This window comes from Pteropus medius, unplaced genomic scaffold (genome assembly GCF_902729225.1).
Source record: "Pteropus medius unplaced genomic scaffold, Ma_sr-lr_union100, whole genome shotgun sequence".
NCBI lineage: Eukaryota > Metazoa > Chordata > Mammalia > Chiroptera > Pteropodidae > Pteropus > Pteropus medius.
Window position 1 is genome coordinate 57,574,285 of NW_024344378.1, and position 19,867 is coordinate 57,594,151.

A 19,867-nucleotide genomic window follows, 5' to 3' on the forward strand; every position below is an offset into this window, starting at 1 on the left:
AGGACTGACCTTCAGGCTGTTTGGTTATGAGGACTGGCTGGTGAAGGGCTGACACTACTGAGATGGATTCACTTTAGCGGTGCTTTGGTGCCTTCCCAGTCTGCCCTTTGGGTGTGTCATCCTCAGATACTGCCATGGTGGTTCTCCAGCTCGAAGCTGGTCGAAGCTGGCCACTGGGTTTGCTACCCCCAGGGCCTCCTGTGAGGGGCTTCACCTCAGGCCAAGTTGAGCTGCAGTCTGTACACTGCCTGGGGCCACCTGGCAAGAATCCCTAAACAATCTACAGATGGCTGCCACCCATGTTGGACTTAGAGGTGCCTCAAGAGGCCAAGCCGTGAACTGAGGCCAGGTGCTGCTAGTGCTGGGTTTGGGGCTGCTCAGTAAGAGGTATGGGGCACATTGAGGCCAGATGCTGCTTTTTTGAGTTTTGTGAAACTTTGAATGATTTTAGGAAAGTTCACAGCATGAGCCAAGATAGGCTATTTGTGTGGAAAAGTCATTGGAGGTGGTTTGGGCGGGCCCACAAGTTGGGAGGGGTGGAGTCTCTGGGAATCACTTTGGCAGGGTGATCTGTGTTAGCTGGGTTGATTCAGATATGATGGCTTTCTGTGTCTGCACAGTGGAAGTGGGGAGGGCTCAACAAAGTAACAATGGATTTTGCCAGCACTTCCGTCTGGGAGAAAGCTGCCTTCCAGTCTTCAACCTGAAGCCAGACAATTCCATTCCTCCTTGTATGTCCCTGTAGCTTTTTGAGTAGATGCCCCAGAGCTGGAGCTTAGAGCGAGTGAGTTCGTCAGTGAGTAAGTCTGTGTATGGGCCCTTTAAGAGGAATGTCTGTGATTCCTACAGTCTTCTGTCTCACTCAGCTATATCTCTGCTGGTTTTCACAGCCAGAAGTTGTGGGAACTTTTCTTCTTGGCACTGGAACCCTGGGTTGGGGAGCCCAGTATGGGTCCAGGATCCCTTGCTCCTCCAGCGGGAACTCTGCAGCCGAGATATTCCTCTCAATTCTCAATCACCACATGCAGTTGTAGAATCAGCCCATTTCACATCTCTGCCCCTCCTACCAATCTTGAGGTGGCCTCTTATGTATGTCGCCAGTTGTAAGACTTCTGTTCAGTCAGGCCTCAGGTGACTCCCAATGATGATTGTTCTGTAGTTTAGTTGTAATTTTGATGTGTTTGTGGGAGGAGGCAAGCACAGCATCTACCTTCTATACCATCTTGACCGGAAGTCTTCATGGGCCTTCTTTGAGTTAAAATTTTCTCATGGGATTTCTTCATATGCAATGTAGTTTTGGTGTTACTTTTCATGTTTAAAAATAGTATGTTTTTACTGTTAAGTAGAAAAAAGTGAAGTGTAAAACAGCACATCCATGGTATGCTATCTTTCCGGTAAAGAAAGGAGGATGTAAGAAAATACATATTTCTGTATATTTGTTGAAAGAAAAAGCAGGAAGGATAAACCAGAATCCAAAGAGATTGGTTACCTACAGGGGGCAGGTAGAAAGGTGGTAGATAAAAAGGGAGAATGGGAACAGGTTAGCAGAGATGAAAAGAAAGTCACGCTTCTCTGAAAATATCTTTTTGTGTAGTTCTGACTTGAAGAATCATAGTAATACTTCTCATACCCCCAAAATAAAGTACTAAAACCAACTAAAATGTAGTATAGGTTGATCCCAAAGTGAAATACAAACAGTAGCAAATGATGCTATCTCTATTACATATGAAGAAAATGACCACAGTGGAAGGGATGGGAAAGGAAAGAAAAAAATCTAAGTAGCTTTAGAAAATAGTATACAATTACATGTCACTTAATGATGAGGATAAATTGTGACAAATGGACTATTAGGTGATTTTGTCTTTGTGTGAACATCTTAGAGTGTTCTTACACAAACCCAGATGGTATAATTATAATATAATGGTATAAAATATAAGATTAGCCTACTACACACTTAGGCTATCTGGTATAGCCTTTTGCTCTTATGCCGCAAGCCTGTATGGCATGTTACTGTACAAAACAACAGGACATTAAATCAAGCACAAGAGAAAATGATGCAATCAAGAGACAAGGTAAACACGAGATGTATGAGGCTGCTGCTGGCGTAATATGGCATGCCGTTTTACAGCAAACTTTTTTATAAGTAGAAAAAGTACACTCTAAATAATGATAAAAAGTATAATATAGTAAATACATAAATAAGTAACAGTCATTTATTTTCATTATCAAGTAGTATGTACTGTACATAATTGTATGTGTTATACTTTTATATAACTGGCACAGTAGGTTTGTTTACACCATTATCACCACAAATACATGAGTAATGTGTTGTACTATGGCATTATAATGACTATGATGTCACTAGGTGACAGGTATTTTTTAGCTCCATTATAATCTTATGGGACTATCATTGTATATGTGGACTGTCATTGACTAAAATGTCATTATGTGGCATATGATTGTATTGACTGGATTCTGTAAGGCTAAAGGCAAAAAACAAAACAAACAAACAAAAAAACTGTACATAAATTCTGTAATCTAGTCAGAAAATGTGATTTTCACAAGATTATGGGTTTGCAGTTCAAAATAAATATATATACTAGAAATTTATGTACAATAGTCCCCCCTTATCCATGGGGGATATGTTCCAAGACCCCAGTGGATCCCTGAAACTGCAGAGAATATTGAACTCTATGCATACTATGTTTTTTCTATATATGCATACCTCTTCACTTACAGAAGCACTTTATGGCTTCTCTTTGGCATATCTGAATTGCCAGCATCAGTACTCTTTTTTGGAATGCTGGACAAATAGATGATTCACGTCCAAATAGGATGGAGTGAGATGGTGGAAATTTCATCACACAGAACGACATGCAATTTAAAACTTGTGAATTGTTTATTTCTGCAATTTACTATTTTGGACCAAAGTTAACTGAAACCATGTAAAGCAAAACCATGGATAAGGTGGGGGACTACTATCTATACTAGAATTAAATGCATAAGTAAATATATTATAGATAATAAGAACTAATTTATCATTGTTGATAAAAGAAATTACAAATAAAGAATGATGAACACTAAAATGAACCCTGTGATGTTGGACTAGAATCAGTTATCACTATATACTTATGTTTTTTTAATTATATATGTTGATAAATATAGAAATATATGTGTGTGTGTGTGAATAGGTAAGTAAATACATACATATACTTCCTAGATCTATCTGCTGAGAGTTCCTAGAAGCAATGACATACTGGTAGCAATTAGCATAGCTATCACCCAGATCTTGATCTCTAAATACCATCCTCTAATATAAGGAACCAGGTCTCTGAGGAGAAGTAGTTGATTGTAGGGCCGGGGTGGGAAAAATATAAGGTCAGCCCGGAACATCCTCATAGTGCCAGAAAGCAAGGAAATACTGATAGGTAGGTTGATAGATAGATACATAGATAAGTACATAGATACATAGATAGATGATAGATAGATAGATAGATATAGATAGATAGATAGATAGATAGATAGATAAAAAGATGATGATGATAGATGATAGATAGATGATAGATGATAGATAGGTAGATAGATAAATAATAGATGATAGATAGATAGATAGTAAGTAAGTAAAGATGAGGGCTTTTTGAAAGAACATAGAAGCCAACCTGAAGGAGTTTCTAATGACTAAAGGTAGACTAATTGGAGCAACAAAATAAACAATGGTACTATTGAGTTTTAACCCACAGAATAAGATAAATATTCTATTCATGAATCCACACTGATATGAGTTAATAATGGATTAAATAAAAGTGGAGAAGGGGCAACTCTTACAGTAGAATTCTAATTAACTAATTAATTAATGTAGAAGGAAAAGGGAAATAGTGAATCATCATCAGAAATAATTATTGCAGATAAGATCCACTGATGGATGCTAAAATTAGTGTGCAAAAGTTTGAGCAGAGGTCAAATGATTTTTGACAAGGCTGCCATTCAGTGGGAAAGAACTGTTTTTTCAACAAATTTTGCTGGGAAAACTAGATATTCACATGCAAAAGAATGAAGTTGAACTCTTACCTGTACCATATACAAAAATTAACTCAAAATGGATCAAAGACATAAATGTAAAACCTAAAACTATAAAACTTTTATAAGAAAACATAGGGAGAAATCTTGATGACATTGGATTTGGCAATACTATCTTGAATATGACACTGGAGGCATAGGCAATAAAAGAAAAACTAGATAAATTGGACTACCTCAAAATTAAAAACTTCTGTGCATCAAAGGACAAAACCAACAAGCACAAAGGCAACCTATGGAATGGGAAAAACATTTGCAAGTCATATCTGAGAAGGGATTAATACCCAGAATATCAAAAGAACCCCTACAACTTAATAATAAAAAATAATAATCCAATTAAAAATAAAGAACTTGAATAGACATTTCTTCAAAGATGATATACAAATGCCTGATAGGCATATAAAAAGATGCTCAATATCACTAATCATTAGGAAAATGCAAATCAAAACTATATTAAGATATCACCTTACACTCATTAGAATTGCTGCTATCTAAACAACAACAACGATGACAACAACAACAACAACAACAACAACAAAAAACTCAGAAAATAACAAGTGTTGGTGAGGATGTGGAGAAATTGGAAATCTTGTGCGTTGTTGGTGGGAATGTAAAATGATGTAGCCATTATGGAAAACAGTATGGCAGTTCCTCAAAAAATTAAAAACAGAATTACTATAGGATTCAGCAATAGCATTCCTGGGTATATATCCAAAAGAACCGAAAGCAGGGTCTTGAAAAAATGTTTGTAACCCATGTTCATAGCAGCATTATTCACAATAGCCAAAAAGTAAAAACAACCCAAATGTCCATTGATGGATGAATGGATAAACAAAACGTAGTATATGCATACAATGGGATATTGTTCAGCCTTTAAAAAGAAGGAATTTTAACACATACTACAATAAGGATGAACCTTGAGAACATTATGCTAAGTGAAATAAGCCAGTTATCAAAAGACTATTTGATATCACTTATTTGAATAAGCAAACTCATAGAAACAGAAAATAGAATGGTGTTTGCCAGAGGCTGGGGAGAGAGTGAATGGGGAGTTATTTAACGGGTATAGAGTTTCAGTTTTTGAAATTGAAAAGTTCTGGAGATTAGTTGCACGACAATGTGAATACTTAACACTACTCAACTGTACACTTAGAAATAGTTTAAATGGTAAATTTTATGTTATGTGTATTTTACCATAATTTAATATTTAAGTTTGAAGAGAAACAGAATTTTCACAGTCTCAAAATATCTCTCCATAGATGTTTATTAACTACAAAGAAAAGATAGTAGCTTTACTATGGAGAAAGCCAGCAGAGACCAACTTAACCAAATGATCAAGCTCAACATCATTAGTAATAAGACATTTCAACACCAGGAACCCTGTGATATGATGCTTTAGAAAGGATACATCATTTTTGTGGTATTCTTGCCCTAAATGCATAACCTTAGTCTAATCATAAAACATCAGACAAACCCAAATAAGAAACATTTGACAAAATAACTGATCAGTCCTGCTTAAAGGTGTCAAGGTTAGGAAAGACAAAGAAAGGCGGAAGAATTGTTATTGAAGTCCTACAAAACTGCAAGAGACTAAGGAGAAATAACTAAATGCAATCTGTGATCCTGGATAGAATTATGGGACAGGAAAAGAACATTAGTGGAAAAACTGGTGAAATTCCAATAAGGTCTTTAGCTAATATGTTAATATTTAACTTAGTTAAATAATGTAAATAACTTAAATTTATTTAAATGTATTATTTAATTAAATAATTTTGCATTTAATTTAGCTAAATATGCTAATGTTAATTCACTGGTTCTGATCATTGTACGGTGGTTCCGTAAGATGTGAACATTTGGGGAAGCTAGGTGAGGGATATATGGAAATTACATGATTTTTTGCAACTCGATTAACATTGAGAGGAAAGAGAGAAACCTACCCTATCATTCATACAACTCTTGTATTCATGATGTAGTAGAGGCTGTCAGGAATATGAAGTTCAAATTTGAAGTGCAATTTCCCAGATATCAATAGCAAATTCCCAAGAAGAGGGGTCTTTGCTGAGGAGCTTGTACTTCTTTTACAAAAGTATCGAACTCACCTGTGTGGCTGTTATCCCATTGCCTCTCAGAAACCAGCTGGCTTCAGGAAGATTCTACAAGCAGCCCTCTTTCCCCAGCTGCAGCCTCCAGGAGTTCAGTCAGTCCTTGCCTTCCTAAACTCTACCTTCTCTCTTGGAAGGTGATACTCTCAGATCTGACACTTCTAGACCTCTTTGGTTACCTTCCTCTTCTTTCTTCATCTCCCCAGGTCTTAGTTCTGTCCCACGGAGTTTTCACTCAGAGGGTCCTCTCTTCCTGCTAGTGAGTGTTAAGGACAACATCTGAGACTGACTTCCCCACCCCAATGGTTTCTCAGTCTCCTAGTTTCTCAGAAGTTTGATGTGTGTGTTGGTGATGGATATTCTTCTTCTCCCATCCCTTCTTCTCTCTCCCCCCATCTTCTTCTTGTGCTCCTTGTTGTTCCACACAGTTTTAAGAAAATGAAATGGGACCATTTAGAATTAAGCTGCCATGTTACTCCCAAACCTGGAAGTCTGGCAGGATGAGCTGGTATTGTCTGTTTACCTGGAATACACACCCACCTGCTCCTCCCTGCCCTAGCCCTAGGAATCTGCCCTCTTGAACTATATTACCCAGGCTCCCTCAGCCTCAGCCCCTTGGGTTCAGCCATTGGGGATATCAGTAGGAGATTGGAGAGGGAGAAGAGCAATATATATCCCCCTGCTCCCTCCTTGCTAGGCATGGCGTAGCTGTGGCCATGTTCCTCTGCTAATGGCTGCAGCTCCTGTCCAATGAACTTCTCCTATAGTTGCAGCTCTCCTCAGCATTGGTGCAGTCCCTTCCCTGCTCCTTCAGGCCCAGGGAGGTAAGAACTCCCACTACTGCTGGTCTCTGAGCACCTTACCATACCTCATGGTTTCCCTTAAGCCTGTCCACACCTTTATGAACAGTCTCTCTCCTCAGATCCCCCTTTGATGTGCCCTCTGATTTCCACCAGGACCCTGACTGACACCCATGGATGTGTGGTTGTTGACATGCTGGAGAAGTCCTCTTTTGGTGACCAACACACCAAGTCTCCAGGAGTCTGGGTTTGGCTCTCCTGTGGCTGGAAGGGGTTGGTGTGTGTAGGAGACAAGAGTTTAGTATATACTATGAACTCAAATCCATGAAACAGAAGTGGAGAAAGTATAGGCAGGATGGACGATCATGAAACTCAGGACATTCGTGACATCTCCAGTTCAAATCACACAAAAAATTGTCATGCTTCAGACGTAAGACAGCTCTAAGTATGTAAGTACTTAAAATAAATGATTTTTAAAAAAGAATTGTTAATTACTAAGTCGGCAAATTTCTTTTTGAAAAATTGGCTCTCCTTAACTTGATGCAAGCAGCTTGACTTGAGGCAGCCCTTTGCCAAACTGGGTTGTTGAGCAAATTCCACTTGGAGAATTACTTGGTTCCTGTCAAGGGCTGGACTTGGCCTTCTGACTCAGGACGGGCTGACATGGGTGCCTGAGTTCAAAGGCTGCTCCCTTGGGGCTCAGCATGGGCCAGGCCTCTTCCAAGATGGAGCGGTTCCCACCTGAGTCATCCTCAACCTCATCCACACAAGTAGTGTTCCTTGCAGGAGTCATCCAAGCCTAATCCCTCAGGCTGGAATCCAGCCCTGGTTAGGAGGGCCTTGAGCTACACCAGGTTCTTTGGCTGGAAAGGAGCTCACCCTCAGGGAGCCAAAGGCTGGGCTGAGAGGACAGGTTTCTGGTCACAGCTGGAAGGCCAAGTGGGCCTGGACCTGGGCCAGAACACCAAGGTCTGGGTCCCGAGTCTGGTCCTGGGCAGCTTGGTCTCTTGAGGCTTCTTGCTTTCTCTCTGTTGTACATTTGGGATCAGTGTTTGAGCCCAACTTTGCCAGGAAATCTGGGACCATGGTGTGTTGTCACTGAAGTCAAGGTGCTCACAGCAGGGCAGTGCACTAAAGAGAAGTAGTGTCTCGTGGACAGGGGAATGATATGGCAAAGGCAGCAGTAGCCTGACAGTGAGGGGAAAGCATAGCCAGTGGCTATAGTGGGCCTGGCTCTGGACTGACACTGGGTCCAGAGTTCTGCTGAATGGCCTAGTATTGACAAGGGCCCGTCAAGGGGCTGGTGAGCTCCTGAGGAGGAAGGGACTGTGAAGAGTATCCCAAGGTGGGGTCTGGAAGCCATCCCAGAACTGGTGGATGACACTGTCATCCTGTCAAGGGAGCGGGCAAAGAGAAGACCCTGTAGGGGTGGATGGGAGACACACAAAACCTCAGAGGAAACAGAGAAGGGGCTTTGATGGGTCCAGGGAACGTCTCTATGGGTCGCTCAGCCCAGTTCCCACCAGCTGTGTCCCAGAAGTAGTCCCATCCTCGGCAACGTGGCCCTGATGCCCTGAGCAGAACATTCTGGTATTTGTCTGTCACAGGGGAGAACAGAATCATCCAGATCTGCTTAAGCTCCAGGGCCCTCACTTTAACAGCCTCTCTGAGTCCACAGGGTCATACATGTGTATATACATAAAACTTGGAAGAGTAGTATTATTGTATGCTTTTTCTTAAGAAGACCTCTCTAAATTGTTTAAGACTCAACCGCTCCTGCCAAATGGAGATAGCACATGTGGTGCTGTGGCCTTGTGACTCAGAGTTACTGTTGTCCACAATACCCACTGCCTACCCTAGGGGTGCCGGCCACAGCCTGGGGAGACTCCCAACACCACTCAGGAATGTAGGAGGGCATCAGCCCTGTAGGACCCAAGCTGTGAAGGCCTATGGTTGGGTCAACACTAATTAGGTCCCAACATACCCTCCTGGGAAGCTCTGAGGGTTGTGGGAGACTGCACGGGGAAGGGGGCCTCAGACTCCTGATCCAGGCCTGGACTGCAGGAACAGGGGCTCAGTGGGTCTTCCCTCCATGACACCTGCCTAGTGGGTTCTCATTCCCCAGCCCTCTGGCTCCGAGGCAGCCTTATACTCCTACCACTCTTTGGTCCACCTACTTGTTGGTCAGGACTCACTGCCAAGTGGCCCCTCCCTGGCACATAAGTAACAAGAGAGAGGGAGCAGAAAGAAATTTACTAAGTTTGCATGCATGATCCCACAGACTATCAGTGGCATGGCCAGGAAGGCATGGCTGTTCTCAATTACAGATGAGGAAACTGAGGCTCAGGCTGGGCTAGTGACTAAGGGAAGGAGCATGTGGCATGGTGCTTGAGGCATCTCTCTCCATTCTGAGTAACTAGGGAGGCAGCGTGGCCCTCTAAACACGTGGTGTCAGGCTGGTAGAGCAGCTTTCTGGGATTTCTTGCTAAGGCCATAAGCACCTCCCCAGATGGTGGTGGAGTCCTCCATCTACTCCTCTAGGACCCTCTTGAGGGGCGCTGCTGACCTTACAGGGTCTCTCCGAGGGGCCAGGCCCCAATGTGCAGGGAGGGTCGAGTTTCTTCATATGCTGGCTTTCTCAGTGCTGGGTCACTCATGTTCTCCTGTGAGTAAGAACCAGCTGCCTGCAAGCCAGGGATTACTAGGCTGTGTCTCCTCCACCTTGGGCAAAGCACCACCTTGAATCCCCCCAACCCTCCAATATCTGTCCAATGGAGGCTGCAAAGCCACCCTGCAGAGCTGAGGTTCTTGGGAATGGGGAGTTGTGTTCCTGGCCTGAGGGGTTATCCAGGTCCACATGACCCACAGAACCCCTAAACACCAGCTATGCCACCATGGGGACCCTGGACAGTAGGCTAGAAGTCCTAGGCCTTGTCTGGGTACATACCCGTGCCCAGGCTGTGGAGAACTCAAAGCCTAGGGGGCTGGTAGGGCTGCTGTCTCCAAGTCCCTCTCATCCCACAGGGCATTCAGGCCTCCAGCCTTGGGGGAGCAGCATGTCCCAGAACTGACCTCCATGTCCAGCCTCAGTCCGCCTCCCTGTCCCTGCCCCTCACAGGGTCTCAGGATATAGGGTGAGTGGGTCTCGTGCTGCTAGAGGGGCAGTGCCAGAGCCCTAGGGTGGCCCCACCCAGCCTTTTCCTTCTGCCATCACCTGTGCTGACTCACTGCCTGACTTCCTACTTGACTGTGGCAAGGGGTGGTACCCCAGAGCCCAGCCAGGCATCAGAGGCATCTATAAAAGCACACTGTTCCAGGCCCTAGCATCCTGCTTGATTGCCACCTGTCACTACACAATGCTGGGAGGCCTGGGGAAACTTGCCGCTGAAGGCCTGGCCCACCGCACTGAGAAGGCCACTGAGGAAGCTGGTAAGAACCTGAGGCTCTTTTCAACCCGGGCCATTCTCTCAGGCTAGAGGCTTGACTCAGCCTGTGCGAAGCTGATCCCAGCAGGTTTGAGGCAGGCCTTAGCCCCATGATCAGCCCCACAAAGATAGAATAGAAGGGGTGGTGTGAGGAAACTGAGGCGGGCAGCTCAGGGTGCAGCCAGGAGGGGTCAGCTGCCCCAAACAACCCTCACTTTGTGTGGCTAGAGGCAAGAGGGAGACCAGCTTAGAGGAGGCCCCAGGAGGCCAGTGGGGAGCGTGGGTGCCGGGTGCTGGGTGCTGGTGGCTTGAATCCTTCCCTCTGGAACCTGGGATCCCTTCCATATCCAAACAGCCTATTGCAAATATTCGATACAGAAAAAGGAAGGTGGAATTTTATTTCCACCATAACTTTAAAACTTCAAAGATTTATTTATTAAGAAACCATCAAATTTGATTCTGTTCAAAGTCAGCCCCAGGGGTTTATAAAAAGAATGTTTGCAAGATCTTCAAAGTCCCCAGAAGCCCTTTTCTGTATGCAGACATCAGCAACTGTGTTCAGGGAGGCTAATCCAGGTTCCATCTGTCTGACATGTAGATTTGCTGTCCTCTTTCGAAATGGCTGCAAACATGTCTGTATTCCATTGGTTAACTGTAACTGGTGTTGACTGCCCTCTTTCCTCTTTCACTAGCTCTCTGAGTTCTGTATTATTCCCATTCCACAGATGAAGGAACCAAGCAGTAAAGGAAGGAGTTAGAATCAGAACCAGTTCTTCTGACACTGCCGGTTCTAGCACACTATCACCAAACTTTAAACAACTCCTAGGTGGGCAGAGTCCCCTCCTATTGGAGGATGGCTTTGGGGAACTGGTTTTGCTGGAGGAAGCTTCAGCATCTAGATGCAGCCGTCATCTGGCTTGAGGCAGGATAGCAGCACACCTCGGTGACCTGGGAAACAGGTTCAGCCTTGGTGCCAGGTTCCCAGCTGACAGAAAGGCCTGCTCATCAGCATCTAGGCCACGACAGGCTGTGGGGCATGGAGGGCCCTGAGCTCTTGTGTGGCTCACTCAGCTTTTTTCCCCCGGCAGTCTGGCCTCACTTGAGTCTCTGAAGGAAGCCAGCGGGGTTCCTTCTTGTGAGCCAGCTTGTCCTGGCTGGGACAGCATCCCAGAGCCCTATTCAGGATATCCAGAGCTGTCTGGGCTCTGCCGTAAGGAGAAGCTTCTTTACATTGTGCTCTCACCCTGGGCTTGTCTCATCTTTTCAGTTCATGCTGTGGAAGGAGTGGTGAAGGAGGTGGTGGAACATGCCAAGGAGGCTGGAGAGAAAGGTATGTTAGGGCTGGGGAAGGAATGAAGGAGGCAAGGGGGGAGGAATGAAGGAGGCAAACCTGTACTTTGATTAACCAGGTCAAACCCTGACTCAGATGTATACCCTTTCAGTTGGTAGGCAATTATCTACGCTGAGGCCACAGACCAAACTTTGCTAAGGCAGGATCCAACTAGATAGTCTTCTCTGTGGACTTTTAAGAATACGATGTCACAAATAAAAAATAAAACAAAACAAAAAAACAAAAAGACAAAAAAAAGGACGATATTACAAAAGACTATGCGGCAGCATGCTGGGACAAAATGTTTAAGATAGAAAATATATTTATATAAATACATATTTACATAAATGTTTGTATGTGTATGTGTGTGAGGAAGGACCATAATTCAGCACACATACACCTCATTCCTACAACAAAATAGACTCCTGATAGAACAAGGACTTAAATATAAATACATAGAATTATTAAATTGTTAGAAGAAAACAGAGGAGTTTTTGCAAAATTTCAGAGATGGAAGGATCTTTTAACTTTGACAGAAAACCCAACAGCCATAAAGGAAACATTAGGTAGATTTGACAATATTGACCTTCAAATTTTACATAGTAAAACAAACAAACAAATTACAACCTAAGCCAAAAGAAAAATCACAAACTGAGGACAGTAATAATAACCTAATACAAAAATGACCAAATGACCAAATGACCAAACAGGCAATTCACAGAAAAATGAAAAATGAGTAGGTAATACGCCCATGAGCAAGTACTCAGTCTCCCTCATAATCTAAGAAATGCAGGTCACTGAGGAAAATAAAACAAAATTTGAACACATTGCTCCAGGAGCTCTGCTACACTCTGTCTCATTAGGGCTTCTCCAGGGCATGATCCAGTATGACTGCCACATCCCACAGGCCTCTCCAGGTGACACTAGCTCAGCGAACGGCTTGAAATATTTACTTTGCTCACCCGAATATTATTCCTCTTTCTCCTTGACAGCTATTGCTGAAGCCTTCAAGAAGGCCCAGCAAACAGGGGACCAAGTGGTGAAGGAAGTCACTGAGACAGTGACCAATACAGTCACAAATGCTGTTACCCATGCAGCGGAAGGCCTGGGTAAATTGGGACAGTGAGCACGCCTGCCACTGGCAAACTCTTCCTGAATCTCAATAAAAAGCTGTGAAATGTGTACACTGAGTCCTGGATTTATTCTTATTTGGATGGAAACACTGTCTATGTCTTGTCACTTGCTGACATACATTGTCATTGCTGGGTCCCCCTGATTAATCAGATGTGCTGATTAGGTCCCCCTTGAATAGGTCCCCCTGATTAATCAGATGTGCTGCTCTCACATTAAGATTTCTCTTGTCAGCAAAGACCTCTTGAAGAATTATTAGTATCTATGCTACATTTCTTAAAACATTATTTTCCCAGAAACTACCTATAGCTTTCAGATACCTCAATACTCCAAGGACACCCCAAGGGAGGACCATAATTCAGCTTACAAGTTCTTTGGATTTTCCTTGACATGCTCTTACAGGATTCAGGGAAGATAACAGATGAACCTGATTGACAAGTTGGCTGGACAGGCTCAGACAGCTTGAGATGCTCCATATTCTGAAAGAGGTTTCTGGGAAACATTTCTGCTGGACGGTCACAGAATCGGGTCAAGGAGGCACTGAGTCCACTGCTTATTGGCTGTTGAAGCCACTGTCAGACCTACCCTCTGATACTTGTGTTAGGCCTAACTGGTAGTAGTGGGCAAGAATGTTTGGCCTTCTCTCCTTCCTGCCATGAATAAGTCAGTACAATAAAGGTTAAACATACGTTTAAGTAATATTTAGCTTAACATTTTGGATTTTAAAAAAGAAAATGATTTCTAAAGATATGGCATATTTGTTCTTAGCAGAAATTAGAAGAAAAGATGTTTTAAAGAACAAGTTAGTTGCGCACCATATTTCTGGTTTTCTTTTAGAATTGGCTTCATAAGTTTCTGAATAGCCCAGGAATCCAATGTCCTGGATTGCGGTATCTGCCACTGTCTAGCCATATTTGGACCTCATATTTTAGTTTGGCTTCTGATAACTTTTGAATTCCTCCAATCCAAACTCAGTTCTAAAAGGATGAGAGCACTGTTGGTGGCAGTGTAAACTGGAACGCCTTCTTTGGACAGCAGTTCCTCTTACCAGACTTTAATCTTCAGGTGTGCACAGGTACATGCAGATGCCCAAAGGGCGGATAGATTCATCAGGGCATGTCTGTAACAGCAAGAGATTGGAAACATCTTAAAATGCTAATCAGAAATTGCTTAGATGGCAAGTTTTGCTCTGCTTATTTGGTTTGAGATACAATATAGAGATGATACCTATTATTTCTAATATATTATAATGCCTATGCTTGAAAAATGGGCCTATGTCTAGATGGCCACCAATAAGAACAAACTCTGGAATACTCTATGGCTGTTAAGAAGAATGAGGAAATGTACATGTCAAACAAGTCAATAAGATGTAAAATATATATGTACAATAAGTTCAATTTTACAAAGCAAAGCAAAAACATAATTGCATAAAAATAGGAAAAAAAACTGGTAGTATGTATATAGCAAACATTAACAGTGCTCATTTCTGTGTCTGTGAGAATATGAGGAATCTTCATTTTCTACATTACACATTTCCATGACGCTTGAATTTAAGAGAAAATCAATACAGATATATTTTAAAATGTGGTCATGGAGGGCACCTACTAGCTTATTCAAGATTGTTTCCTAGTTAAGTGCTACTCAAAGTTTGCTGGTTTGTTAGCACTGGCAACAAGATAAGTAAAGAAACTGAGAGCATTTAGAAACTCTTAGACATTGCCTGGCCCTCCAGGAATGTGATCAGTGGACAATTCTTGTTGCAGGGTATAGGCCAGCTCACATTGTTTAACTTGCACTGCAAGTTGTACACGAATAGTCACATGAAGTAGGACCACATAACACAATGAATTAAAGTAAGAAACAAGCAAAAAAAAAATCCCAAAAAACTAGTCCTTCATCACAGAGTTGGAGAAGTACTGCCCATGTTTTCTTAAATTCACCTCGCAATGTGCTGTTCTGGAATGAGTACTTCCACCTCTCGTTTTCTTTTTAACGTGTGTGTTGTGCAGTGAGAGGCATGGCACCTACCTCATACAAACTCTAAATGTGTTATAAAAAGCAAAAGAGAGTGATATCAGAGAAAATGGTGCAGCAAGGACCTCCAAAAATTCTCTTCAAAGTAATGAGAAAACTGGTAAAAATATAGTCAGAATGAACTTTTTTCAGAACTCTGGAAATTAACCAAAGTCTTACAGCAATCAATGGAGCATTTATGTAAAACAAATTAAAAACAAACAAACAAACAAACAGACAAAATCTTGTCAAGAACAGAAAGATTTCTGATGTTCTTAACTTGCTTTATTCTCATCTCCACTTGCACCCCGCTTCTCCAGTTCCACTGGAACCTTGAAAATCAACAGCCCGCTAGTTACTAGAAAGAGCAGAACAGAGCTGGAGTTCCTTCAAATCCTCATTCTCAGAGAACTGTCATTATTTGACCTAACTGGAAGACCCTACTGCGAGGCTGCCTTTATTTGGCCTGACTAGGAGCTCACCTCTGCAAAAAGCCCTGGGGCTGTTTGTCATGAAACATTTAGGCAGTTTGTAAAGTTGGTGGCTACATGAGATGGTGCATAACAATTTGGGCAAACAATAGGCTAACCAAAAAGCTTAAAAGGAAAAACTGGGGAATAAAATGTCCATGGATGCTTTGAAAATGCAAACATATTCCTAGGGATCTAGAAGGCCATGCACATGTGTAGGATTGCACACATGCTCAGTAAAGATCTGAGAAGACTCAAAGCTCTCATCCCTCACTAATCTTGAGGCTCTGTGCAAGGAATTAAAAGCTTTGGTGGAAATGTGAACTGCCTGACTGAGTGTTGAAGGTGAGGCACAACATGTACATAAAGTCTCTTGGCAAAAATGGAAGGCTTACTGGTTCTAGATACTTAAAGAAATCTCCAATCATTAGCTGACCACTAAGCTGAGCAGAACTTCAGTGGCTACACACAACAAAGAAAACAGACTATGGAATTAGTTCAGAAAGGTCACTAAACAGCAGTAACAATAAATCGGGGTGGGGGGAGGAGTATGGAATCTGATTTCCAGAGTTCCCATATTATATTATTTAACATGTCCTGTTTTCGGCCAAAGAATCACAAGATGTGCAAGGAAAGAAATTATGACCCACTTTAAAGGGGGAAAAAAAGAGAAACTGTGCCTGAAGAAGCCCAGAAATTGGATTAACTAGACAAAAACTTTAAATCAACTATTTTAAACATGTTCAAAGAACTAAAGGAAAGCACATGTAAAGAATTAAAGAAAATATGAGATCAATATCAAGTACAGAATACAAATAAAAAGATAGAAGTTATAATAAAGAACAGAACAGAAATTCTAGAGTTAAAAGTACAACTGAAATAAAAAAAATTATTAGAGAGGCTCAACAACGGATTGGAGCAGGCATATGGAAAAATCCATGAACATTAAGTCAAATGAGATTATTCAACTTGATGATCAGAAAGCAAAACGAATTTAAACAAAGAGAGACTTAGAGACCTGTAAGTCACTATCAAGAAAATTACCTTATGCATAATGAGAGTACTAGAGGAAGCAAAGAAAGGAAGGCAGAAAGATTATTCAAAGAAATAATGGCTGACAACAACAAATTTGATGACAAAAATTAATCTATACTTCCAAGAAGCTTATACTCAAATAGAGGCACGCGTAGGTAAATTCTAATCAAAATTTTGAGATACAAAGACAAAGAGAGAATCCTGAAACAGAAAGAGAAAAACAAGTCATCACATAAAAGAGAGCCTTAATAAACTTAACAGGTGACATCTCACCAGCAACCATAGAGGCCAGAAGACAATAAGATGACCTATTAAAAGTGCTGGGGAAAAAAAGACCGTCAACCAAAAATTCTATGTCCAGACATCACAGCCTCCTCACCTCACATTTGCATAGTACACTTAACCTATGGAATCACTACTCCATGCTGTTGACCCTGCTGTCATCAGGGGAGACCTGAAGGACTCAGGCCTTGGCCTATCCCACCAGCTTCATGACCTGCTGCAGGATTGTAAAGGCCCCAAAATCCCAAGGTTCCTGCGACTCTCAGAGAACATTGCTCTGTGCTAGCACTCTCTACTGTAGGCTTCCCAGGAGTGGGTGGCTTAGAACAGAACCCATCTCCACTCAGCTCACAGGATAAAATTGCTGTACACATCTTTTTTTCTCATAAAATTTAGCCATTTTGCAACTAGACTCCCTGGGTGGTTTCTGAGGCACAACTTTAAGTTGCTGTGTTTTTGTTTTTTTCTTATTAATCGAGGTGAAATTTACATAACATACAGTTAACCATTTAAAAGTATGCAATCCAGTGATATTTAGTGTATCCACATTGTTGTGCAAGCATCACTTCTCTCTAGTTTCAAAACTTTGTCACCACCTCAGAAAAACACCCCATACCTATTAAGTAATCACTCCTCAAGAAATAATTAAAATTAGAGCAGAATTAAGTGAAATTGAAAACAAAACAAAACAAAAAAATAGAAAAGATAAATGCAGCAAAGAGCTGGTTCTTTGAGAAGGTTAATAAAATTGACAAACTCCTGGCTAGACTCACTAAAGAAAAAAGAGAAAGGACACAAGTAAACAAAATCAGGGATGAAAGAGGAGAAATTATGACATACACCACAGAAATACAAAGGATCATACCAGAATACTATAAAACAGTATATAACACCAAATTTAATAACCTAGAAGAAATGGACAAATACTTAAAAAGATACAACCTTCCTAGGATGAATCAAGAACTAGAAATTAAAATAGACTGATCAGCAGTGGAAATTGAAACAATCATCAAAAAACCTACTAAAAGTCCAGGACCAGATGGCTTCACCAGTGAATTCTACTGAACATTCAAAGAAGATTTAATACTAATTCTCCTCAAACTCTTCCAAAAAAATCAAAGAGGAGGCAATTCTTCCCAACTCATGTTATGAGGCCAGTATTACCCTGATACCAAAACCTGGTAAAGATAACACAAAAAAAGAAAACTCCAGACCAATATCTCTCATGAACACAGATGCAAAAATCCTAAATAAGATACTAGCAACATATTAAAAAGATTACACACCACGATCAAGTGGGCTTTATCCCAGAGGCACAGAGATGGTTCAGCATATTCAAATCAATCAATGTGACATGCCACATTAACAAATTAAAAAATAAGAATCATATGATCATATCAATAGATGCAGAAAAAGCCTTCAACAAGATACAGCATCCATTTATGATCAAAACACTTCACAAAATCGGTATAGAAGAAAAGTACTTTAACATAATAAAGGCCATATATGACAAACTCTCAGCCAATTATAAGTGAAAAACTAAAAACCTTTCCTCTAAGATCAGGAACAAGACAATGCTGTTCGCTATTGCCACTGTTATTCAATATAACATTGGAGGTCCTAGTGAGTGCAATCAGACAAGAGAAAGATATGAAAGGCATCCAAATAGGAAATGAAGAAGTCGAACTGTCAGTATTTGCAGATGACATGATTCTCTATACAGAAAACCCTAAAGACTCCACAAGAACACTACTAGAAATAATAGCAAATACAGTAAAGTATCTGGATACAAAATCAATGTTCAAAAATTCATAGCGTTCCTATACTTTAATAACGAAGTGTCAGAAAAAGAAGTAGAAAAAAAATTCCTTTTGCAATTGCACCAAAAAGAATAAAATACCTAAGAATAACTCTAACAAAATATGTGAAGGACCTATATAATGAAAACTATAAGACCCTGTTAAAAGAAATAGAAGAAGATACAAAGAAATGGAAAGATATTCCGTGTTTTTGGATTGGAAGAATCAACATAATTAAAATCACCTTATTACCTAAAGCATTATACAGATTTAGTGCAATCTCCATCAAAATCCCATCAGCATTTTTTAAAGAAATAGAACAAAAAATCATCAGATTTGTATGGAAGCACAAAAGACCCCGAATTGCCAAAGCTATTCCGAGAAAAAAGAACAAGGCTGGAGGCAACACTCTGCCAGACCTCAAATGAGACTACAAAGCGAAAGTAATCAAAACGACATGGTATTGGCAGCAAAATAGAAACACAGACCAGTGGAACAGAATCTAGAGTCCAGAAGTAAACCCATGTTTATATGGGCAAATAATTTTGAACAAAAGAGCCAAAACCATATAGTATAGAAAGGAAAGCCTCTTCAATAAATGGTACTGGGTAAGCTAGAAAGTCAGTTTTCCAAAAAGATATTTTCACACCGATGTTCGTAGCAGCATTATTCATGGTGGCCAGGACATAGAAGCAACTGAAGTGTTTTAAGATAGATGATTGGGTAAAGAAGCTGTGGTATATATATACATTGGAACATTACTCAGCCATAAGAAGAGATGAAATACTGCCATTTACTACAACATGGATGGATCTTGAGATAATCATGCTAAGCAAAATAAGCCAGACAGAAAAAGTTGAAAACCACATATCACTTACATGTGGGATATAAACCTAAAAGGAACAAACGAACAGGACAAACAAGCAGAGACTTATGGACATGTACAATAGATTAGTGGTTATCAGAGGGTAGAAGGGAGTTTGATGGGGTAAAAGGAGTCAAATATGTGGTGACGGAAAGAAATCTAAATATCGACAGTGTACACAATGCAATATATATATGCCTTACTGTCGAACTGTACACATGAAACTTACTGGAGTTCGTTAACCAGTGTCACCATAATAAAAATAAATTAATTTTTTTTAAAAAAGGTAATCATTCCTCATCTACTACTCCATACCCTGGTAATCACTAATCTGCTCTCTGTTTCTGTGGATTTACCTATTCTGGATATATCATGTAAAAGGAATAATACAATTATGTGAGCTTTTACGTCTAGCTTCCTTCACTTAGTATGTTTTTGAGGTTCATCCAAGTCATAGCATGTATTGGTATTTCTTTTCTGTTTGTGGCTAAATAATATCCCATTTTATGTATATACCACAATTTATTTATCTATTCATCTG

The 19,867-nt window shown here is 41.0% G+C and overlaps 1 protein-coding gene across 1 annotated transcript; it reads left to right on the forward strand.

Annotated features, from left to right (window-relative positions):
• Positions 1-10,324: 10,324 nt before the first annotated feature.
• On the forward strand, positions 10,325-12,913 carry FAM25A (family with sequence similarity 25 member A). The gene is made up of 3 exons (XM_039872303.1): positions 10,325-10,405; positions 11,669-11,731; positions 12,724-12,913. Exons 1-3 carry the CDS (start codon positions 10,333-10,335, stop codon positions 12,855-12,857), a joined length of 270 nt encoding a protein of 89 aa, XP_039728237.1. The 5' UTR covers positions 10,325-10,332; the 3' UTR covers positions 12,858-12,913.
• Positions 12,914-19,867: the final 6,954 nt, after the last annotated feature.

Coding starts and splice junctions, on each gene's coding strand:
- FAM25A (XM_039872303.1), top strand. CDS start 10,333: ATGCTGGGAGGCCTGGGGAAACTTGCCGCTGAAGGCCTGGCCCACCGC. Junction 10,406..11,668: donor GAAGGCCACTGAGGAAGCTG/GTAAGAACCTGA, acceptor TCATCTTTTCAG/TTCATGCTGTGGAAGGAGTG. Junction 11,732..12,723: donor CAAGGAGGCTGGAGAGAAAG/GTATGTTAGGGC, acceptor TCTCCTTGACAG/CTATTGCTGAAGCCTTCAAG.